This window comes from Rhagoletis zephyria, unplaced genomic scaffold, assembly GCF_001687245.7.
Source record: "Rhagoletis zephyria isolate East Lansing unplaced genomic scaffold, Rhagoletis_zephyria_1.1 Rzeph_scaffold_05200, whole genome shotgun sequence".
NCBI lineage: Eukaryota > Metazoa > Arthropoda > Insecta > Diptera > Tephritidae > Rhagoletis > Rhagoletis zephyria.
Window position 1 is genome coordinate 29,818 of NW_016162283.1, and position 9,382 is coordinate 39,199.

The 9,382-nt window shown below is 37.7% G+C and overlaps 1 protein-coding gene across 1 annotated transcript; it reads right to left on the bottom strand.

The window, feature by feature from the left end:
• Nucleotides 1-33: 33 nt before the first annotated feature.
• Nucleotides 34-1,867, bottom strand: LOC108371755 (uncharacterized). The gene is made up of 2 exons (XM_017627364.1): nucleotides 1,423-1,867; nucleotides 34-1,333 (listed from the first exon to the last, which is right to left on the bottom strand). The coding sequence occupies exons 1-2, from the start codon at nucleotides 1,846-1,848 to the stop codon at nucleotides 353-355; spliced, it is 1,407 nt and encodes a 468-aa protein (XP_017482853.1). The 5' UTR covers nucleotides 1,849-1,867; the 3' UTR covers nucleotides 34-352.
• Nucleotides 1,868-9,382: the final 7,515 nt, after the last annotated feature.

Here is a 9,382-nt window from a genome sequence, read left to right on the forward strand (position 1 = left end):
CGTCGAATGCTGCCCATTATCTGGTCCCTGTCATTGTTTTGGTCAGATTAAAAATTTGTGAACAGTCAACTTTTTTACAAAAATACTTAAGTGGTAGTAGTGAGATCAAGCGAAGAAAGAAGTGCAACAAGGGAACCCATTACAAATGTGCTAACGTTCGATTTAATAATATTTAATGGCAAAGAACAAAACCAAGCCAATTATTTATATTTATTAGTAAACTAAAATACTGCACCGTTGTCAAAATAATAGGACTTAGAGAACTCAATTATACAAAATAAATACACCTTTCCCCAATCAGAGATTAGAGCTTAATTTTTTAATGTGCTTTTTGTGAAGAGGAATTGGGGTCTTACAGCGGATAATCTTCAGTTCGAATACACATAGAGGAAGTAAACCGTTCGCATTTTTTTGGTGGTGCAACACCATTGCCACCTCTTCCAATGCTGTTCTGTGCTGCTATTTTTGAACGCATGCGCGAAACTTGTACGCGTTTTCGTTTTACAGTTGGTGGTTTAGGTCGGCCGGATGGCATTTTATTGCTGGAAATGCGATATCGTGGCCCTGCTATAAGTTCCTCGGGACTTGGTAATAGTTCGTCCAAAGCGGTAATTGGCGTTTCCGTAGCGACTTGCAAATTAACCGCCGTTCCGTTCAAACTGGCAAACGCGAGATCCTCAACTTCTTGATATGACTGTGTAGATGGCAATTGACTACCGGTAACTTGTTTGTTTTCATTTATGGGTAAAAAAGTTTCCATTGTAGTGGTGCTTCCGGGAAAAGGATCACTACTTAGATCTTTGGAACTAAAAAAGCCAGACGTGTTTAGTTTGATATTGTTTTCGGCAACGTCGGGACTATTGTTGTCTTTATCGATTGAAAGTGGCATTGAACGAACTAGTTTGTGGACAAACTCAGGCGCCGCAACTTCCCGCTTAGTTCGGTTCGGGGATGCTATTGTGGAACTTATATTTGTTGGTTTTGTGTTCCAAGAAATTATATTTTTTGTTTTAATAGGCGACGCTGCTCTTTTATTGGCGGCTGCTTGTAATTCCTCATTTATACTTTGCGGATCTAACATCTCCTCACCAGTTTCGCTGAAAAAGTCGTCTAATGCCGATTCGCTGTTTGTGTTGTTGTCAAATTCAGCCAATTCTACGGTATATAAATCGTCAATGCGCCGGTCGATAGTGATATGTTGCTCGTTTGGCTTGTGCGTTGGTACGTCAAGTTCGAAGCCCAAATATTTGCGTGCCGAGTTACGTACTAGATTTGCAATATCAAATACAATCGGCAATAACAATTTTTCGTCGTTACCGAACATCATTTGAACCTTTGGTAAAAATTAAAAAAAAAAAACGGCAAATGCGTGGTTAAAGCGAAATTTGTCCTCTGATCCTGAACCCTGAGTTATTTACTCACCTGTTGTAATTTGAGTCCATTGCTTCCTTTGGCACTTATTTGTGCTGATATGAGGGCGGACAATGCTAGGCGCTGTTGAGATGACAGTACTCGTAATATCGGCATAACTTCAACAAATTTCTGACGCAATGCAGCATTCGTCAATGCTTTCGACAAAGCATTTTTCAAAATATTCTCTCGCCAATCGAATGGATAGATTTGGTTTTCCTCTTCAGAATTAACGATTGTTTCCGATGATTTTATATAACTTTGCCCCGCAGTATTATGTGTTTGGTCACCAATTTGTTCAGTATCATAATTCCAATCGATTTCTTTGGGATTGGCAAAATCAAAGTCAGCCAAATCTTCGTCAGCTGATAAAACTATATAAATTAAGCAGTAGAGAGTAGCCCAGAGAGGGTAACGAAATATTTGATATGTCCTCATGCTTGATATGTATCTCGAGAAGAACCTGAAAATGAATTCAACTAAAATTAAAAACTCGATATAAGTAAAATGATATTCGAAAACTTATGTATATATACCAGGGTTGGGCACACTGTACTAAATTTTTAATGCACTGAGCATTTCGCTAACCGGATAGTGGTAGTGAAATTTGAAATGCATTTATATATATACCATATGGTTAGTGGTTATACATTTTTGAACAAACCTGTTGAAAGGAAATGGTTATTAAAATCGCAGATCGCCAAATTTGCCTAGAATTTGTAAACTAGTGTAATTAGTCAGTGATACTTAAATTCTCGTTCCCTTACCGCTAACCAGATAGTGATAGTGAAAATTCTATTTCTTTTCCTAAAACGAAATTATTCGAATAGTGATACTTTTTCGCCATAACTAGCGCGGTTGGGTTTTGTCAATAAGCATAGGCACTCAAAGAATATAAAAAAAAATATTCCTGAAAGAAACCCCCTAGTCGCAAAATCGAATGTGGTCTAGTTGTTTGGGAGCGGTTAGATAAGTCGAAAAGAAACGGTTAATTGATTAAGTGAAGTCGATTTTTTCCCCATACAACAATTTTTTTTTAACCAATAATTATTACTAAAAAAAATTGATTATAATTTAAAATTATTGTAAGCAATCGAGGTATGTTGTACAAAAACACATAAATAGAAGTTCACAAAAGTTTATGTAAAACTATTCGTCGCTTTAATATTTAACTTATTACTGCACATGTTTTTTTCGAGGAGGAAGCATCGAAAGCCTCAGCCTGTGTTCACCCAAACTAAACTTCCTACCGTCATGTACCGTTCCCCTCCTGGTACCACCGCCAAGGATTTCGTCATTTCTTTTCTGTGCCAACTGATGCCTATTGTAAATGCCAAGCGAACCCAAGTCCTTCTCCACTTGGTCCTTCCATCGCAGTGAGGGCCTTCACCTTCCACCATCGTAAGTCACTTTGAATACTTTCAGACCTGAAACGTTTCTGTCCATTCGTACGACATGACCCAGGCAGCGTAGCCGTTGTATTTTGATTCGCTGCACTAAACTCCAAGAGCCGCCTCATCAGATGTTTTCATTGTCATTGACGTTTATGCTCTGACTATTTGTGAGATGATAGGAAATACTTCGTTTGGTCCTCGTTCTCCATCAGACCCACACGCTTTGCTTCTATTTCCAATTCCGAGAAGGCAGAACAGACGTAGCCCTTATTTCTACCAATAATGTCGATATCGTCGGCATACGCCAGCAATTGTACGCTCTTGTAAAGTATTCTGCCTGAGCGACAGTTATTATCTTCTCCCAACATCAGATTAAAGATATCACACGAAAGGAGGTCACCTTGTCTGAAACCTTGTTTGGTATCAAATGGCTAGGAGAGATCCTTCTCAATTCTGACGGAGCTGGTGGTATTGCTCAACATCGTTTTACATAGCCATATTAGTTTCGCGGGGATACGAAATTCAGACACCACGAAATAAAGACAACTTCTTTTCGTGCTGTCGAAAGCGAATTTGAAATCAAAAAATAGAAGATATGTGTCGATCCTATTCTCACTGGTTTTTACCAAGTTTTGGCTTGTTGCGAATACAAGACTTATGGTGGATCTGGCAGATCTGACGCCACACTGGTAAGGCGAAATCAGTTCATTGATGGTGGGCTTCAGTCCTTCACACAAAACGCCGATAAAATAGTTGGCGCACATGGCGGGGTCACCTTTGTTGTGGATTAGGCAGAGCACACTTGAATTTCAGTTGTCAGCTCCTCACTATCGTACTTGAATAGCTCGGCAGGCAGGCCGTCAACTCCAGCAACTTTGTTATTTGTCGTCAGCATAATCGCGATTCGTCCTCGTCATAGTCAGGCGCTGGGACATCGACTCCATCGCCATCGACGGGTGGCTCGGGTTCGTCTTCTCCAATACTTTTAGTTCAACATTCCCCACAACAACAGTTCAAGTACATTCTGGAGACCGGTCACTAGATCCCCATGGTTATTCCTACAGGAGTCTTGAAAACTTCACCAAACTCTCTGATAAAAATTTCGGGGGTTTTTCCTGTCAGCCAGCATTTCAAGCTCTTCGCACAGAAGTTGCTGCAAATACGTCTGGCTCCCCTCATCAGTTACAGAGTGGCGTATCAATTGGCCGTCAGTTGTGATTGCAGCTTTTCGACGTTGAGATTTTTTCTTGCATTGTAGCACATTTTTTGCTGCACGAAGGCGGGTGAGTATTTTGGCTCCAACCGGATAGTGGTGCGAACTGCTGTTTAGCCCTCGGAGTGTACGTATGTACATCTAAAACACTGCAAGCGTGCCTTCCGTCTATTACAACATGATCGATTTGGTTTCTTGTTTTTCGATCTGGAGACAGCCATGTTGCTTGATAGATATTTTCATGCTAGAGCCCAGTATTACATACTACCACGCTTCAGGCCCCGGCGAAGTCGACCAGCAGCAGCCCGTTATCGGGCGTTTGGTCATGGAGGCGGAATTTTCCGATAGCGGGGGCAGCGCTCGTATGTTATCTCCAAGCGCTCATAGAAGATATCATTGGATGTCTCGTCCTTCTCTTCCATCGGGACATCGGCACATATGATGCAAATTATGGCTAGACGTTCGTCAACTAGAGTGGAGGCCAGTACTCGGCGACGGAGTCTCTCTCCCACCATAAATCCAAGACCGAATTTGCGCTCTTTTACGTGACAACTGCAGTAGACGTCGCAAGACTCCACGCTTACCTTGCCCTGCGCCGTCCATCGCATTTCATAGATGGCGGTGATGTCAGCCCCTACCCCGCTACGCCCATGCACGAGTGTATTTATGCTATCAAAAAGCTTCTCATAAATAAAACTCGTCCAAATGCTTAGACAAATTTTTTACCGCCAAATATTTATTTTTGTTACTTAATTTAAGGGAGATGGCAATCTTGTGGTTTGAACCATTTGTTTTGATTTTCAGTACGACCAAGTTTAATCAAAATATAGGGTTGGATGCCCCTATGCCCCAAAAAAGTGGTGTTTAAATTGAGTTTAACGAAACTTATATCCGTGTTTATGAGTAGGGTTTAACGTTAAACTCCAAAATGGCCCATATCACTTCTAAATGCGACCATATTTATTTACTCCTTATTTGATTTTTGGAATTATGACGTTCTTCCAGCAAACGAGCGATAAACCAACAAAGAATCTCCTATTTTTCGCGCGATTATATGGCAGCCATGCAGATTGTCAACAATTTTCTATCCCAGCTGAGGTGGTCATCCATCCGCAGGCAACTAAGTTTTAGCGAGAAACAAGTTTTACTTGCCACTTGACTGTAAACAAGTAAACAGTAAAAGCGGATACCGGCCACATGCGCCAGCGAAATCGTAATGTCGTTTGACCTTTAAAAGTGAAAATATTCACAAGTGTTGTTTCTTCAGCAATGTATTGAAGTTTGAAGAAAAGCTCTAAGTGCTTGCATCACAAATGGAGGCGGCAGTTATAACTAACCACCTGCTTCGCAATTGCCACCGCTACTGGAAAAGCTGCAAGCGCTGCATTTAATGAAAAATGCCTTTTCACGAAAAAAACGGCAGTTCGTTTGCCTCGCAAATACTTCGACCGTAACAACTTGGACGCTAAAACTTTCAATGTGACGATGAGCATCACTGTTGGTTAGAGAAAATGCATTTTTCCGATTTAGTGTTTTTTTTTTTATTACTATTATTGGCATTGTCTCGGCAGAGGAAATAATTTGGAAGGCATTTTGTGTGCATACATAAATTCGAAACCTTTATTTCTTCACTTTTTGCGTCATAATTTTCACATCTTCTGTTGATTATGAAATTGCGTTCATTACAAAAACCAGTAAGATATGAATCATGCAAAAAGTAAACATAGCTCTTAAAACCACCAGAAAACTTATAAATTGGTTAACAAAACTAATTTTCTAATTCACTATTTCTAGAACATTAAATAAAGAAACCCGAAAACTTGATCTAAAAATGATGGGAATAAACATTGAGGAAGTGAGCATAATTAAGTACTCAGGCATTCAAATTGACGATCAATTGAAGTTGAATGACCACATTGAATATATAGTTGGAAAAATTGCTAAGATCACGCAAGCATATTATTGCAAGAAATACAAAAGTATGATCTATAGATCTCTTATAGAGCCGTATTTTATATATTATTTACCCAACAATTTTAGTTATTGCTAATGAAGCGCAAGTAGATAAGCTACAGGTTATGCAAAATAAGGCTATGAGATTTATCCCAGACGTGCGCTATGAGACTCCCATAAAGAATATAAACGAAACTATGATTAGTGATAGAACTTTTTAGTAAAGTATCGATACTAGTACTCATTTATAATAGTACTCTAAAAAAGAATCGATGCCAGTACTCATATTTGCAAAAAAGCATCGATAATACTCGTACTTCCAAATATTGTTAGGGCAAACGCGAAAAGTTAACAAAAATCAGACTACTTCGTGTACATATACCTACATATGACCTCTTTCTTTTTGTAAATTGAATAGACATTGCTTTTAATAGCTGAAGTCTGATCTAACAAGCATTTATAACGAAGTTTTTGAAAAGAACTTGCAACAAGGCTTATTTGACGCTTTTAAGAGCAACTAAAGCCATTGTCTAAAAAAAATTTAAAGCTCCCTTTCACAAAAATTTTCTCCGAAAGCGGGCTGGATTTCGAACTTAAAACCAAGGTAGGATACATTGGAAAACGAAGGCTCCGTTATTCTGGAGAATTTCCAAGTTATCGAACCGAAGACCACCCTCCTAACCCATTCCTTACACTGGTGCAAAAAAAAATTGGTGTGTGCTTTTAACCATACCCACTTGCCGCCACGTATTTCGACCAACTGAATCCGAATCTGAGCCCCGTTTGACTCGTTTTTGCCTTTTTTTCACAATTTCCGCAATTAACTCCAAATTTAGGAGGTGTACGAGTCAAATGGACCTCAATACATGTCGATGTGTGGGTCTGGTTAAAATACTACTTTTTTTTTGCCAGTGTTATCGAAGGTATGACAAGAGATTCGTTTTCCAATTATTTAAGAAGCTTTAACCGAGCCAAATGTCCATGTGACTGCTACCTCTTCTTCTATGTTGTATAGAAATTTCATAGCGATTACCAGTAGCTCACCAGAGTGACAGTATTGAAGTAAATGAACATTATGGGGTAATTTTTAAACATTATTCAATGTGATTGAAAAAAAAATTTTACTTAAACAAGTTTTTAAAACGTCGATACTTTTCGGTATTCGCGATATTTACTTAGTACTTGTCAAAAAGTATCGAGTCCTCGATACTACTCAGTACTCATGAAAAGTATCGATATTCTCTACTCGGTACTCGTATCGTTTTATCACTAACTATGATACAAAGATGGTAGGTAATTTCATTTATTGGCATTCGTTGCTGTTGCCGACCATTTCACTTTTAACAAATTTATGACATTTAACTAAAATATTACTACCACATTCACTGGCAGCAAAATTTTTGTTTCTTAAAAAGGTAAAAGAAATGTTTGGAGTTGGTGAAGTTGGTTGAGAATATTAAATCAAAAGTCTTGCGCGTTTCAAAACTGCAAGAATTCGGTACACCTGTGCAAATATTTTTGAAACTCTAAACGATGTACCGTTATCCGTGGAATAGGGAGGAGGTCGAGTTAAAATGATGCCCTGCAGCTTGTAGCAGTAGCGCTTTTTGGATTCTCGGAATTTTCCAATAAAGATGTGGCGCTGCTAAAAAATTTACTATATATACATACATAAGTACATATAAGCACGAAACAACATACATACTTATGTATTTGTGACAAGCATTAAGCACATAAGATGAAAACTACTGCAGTTTCATTTGATACAATTTTTGTTTATAACAAGTAAGAAAATCTAAGTTCAGGCCAAGCAGAACCTTAAATACCCGGCGCAAGTATTAAATACACTTAGGTCTCTCTTTATGCGTTTTTTTTTATGCGGATTTGAATTTATGCGGTTTTTCAAACCATTTTTTCGCTGTAGCGACTTTGCTTTTTTGAGAGTTTATATTACATGTTTTCAGTTTGTAAGAGACAATGCTTTTGATAAGTATTTTGTCTTTGTATTCTTACATAATTCATATAGTATTTATTGTGGCATTTTTTTTTTGTTTTTGGTTAAAATACAAATACAATTTTATTTAATTGATTAATGTTCAGTTTTACATGGAATACTAAGTGCTGAGTATCTGAATTTATGCGGTTTTAGAAAATGCTGGAATGCATCCTCGGTTTTTGTATGAAAGTAAAGAACTTTTTTTTACGCGGCTTTCTGAGGAACGCATGTACCGCATATAAAAAGACCTAAATGTATATGTTTTTCGCCTTTCCGAAAACTCCCGCTGCATGGTGGTTTTACCCCTATTTTAAACATTTTTGATAGTACCTTCAGTTAGATATAATGAGATTAACTTATATATAGTCATATGTGGGCGGTATCACGCCCATTTCCAAAATTCCATATAATGTTACTTCTATTCAAGGGATTGTTGTTAGTATCACTTTTGAGTAAATTAGCGCCCTTAAATTTCGAAATATCGAAGTATCAAGAATTTCTGAAATTTACCGTTATATGAAAAGTGGGGGTAATTTTAGTCCGATATCAATAATTTGCGATGTTTTGCTTTTATGTGGCAAGAACAATAACCATACCGACTTTTGTACAAATTGGTACGAGCGGCTACCGAGATACATGTGTATGTGTGATCATAAGTGCACTATTTTGCTTTATAACTCAATTGTTAAGTTGAAAAGTTGGTCTTATTGCTCAACGAGAAATGAAATAAAGCAAAGTTTTGTTATTTCACATTCAATTGGGAAATGACACAAATTTGCGTTATTGCCGTTTGTGTTATTTCACTAAATAAACTCATTTCTTCATTTCATTTCTTCATTTTCATTCAGAAAATACTTCGATAGGAATGTCTTCGCTATTTCTAATGTGACCAGGTTCGCTTCCTAAGTCTTTCGATTCACAATAGGTGAGAAGCGTCTACTTTATTACATATGTATGTATGTAAGTACATATGTATGTGTTTATCACACCGAATTTAAATGTGACATGCAGGTCCAAAAACAGGAAACCTAAACATATATACATATATATATTTGCATATACATATTTACGTAAAGATGTACGCGAGTTATGGCCATTTTTCGATGGAAATGAACGACGATAAGCTATAAACCAATATAAAGCGGAAACCTAAATACAAGTGAAAGAGAAGTGAAACACCTAAAAATCATCATAAAAGCGATTATAATAAGAAAGAACCCTTAACCGCTGCTACTATCAAACAAGTTATAATGTTGTCAATGAGCACTACATTGTAAAAACAACAATACGAAATCAGAAATCGGAGACGCGATAGGAAAAGTTGACACAAATATTTCAATTGCTTGTATGTATGCATACATATTTACAACAACGTTCCTTTGCTAGCACAAACACGCAAAACATTTGCAAGCAAGC

Excerpts from the sequence above, each read along its gene's own strand:
- LOC108371755 (XM_017627364.1), bottom strand. The coding sequence starts at position 1,848 with ATGAGGACATATCAAATATTTCGTTACCCTCTCTGGGCTACTCTCTAC. Across the intron at positions 1,334-1,422 it reads ATGGACTCAAATTACAACAG|GTTCAAATGATGTTCGGTAA; the intron begins GTGAGTAAATAA and ends TTTTTACCAAAG.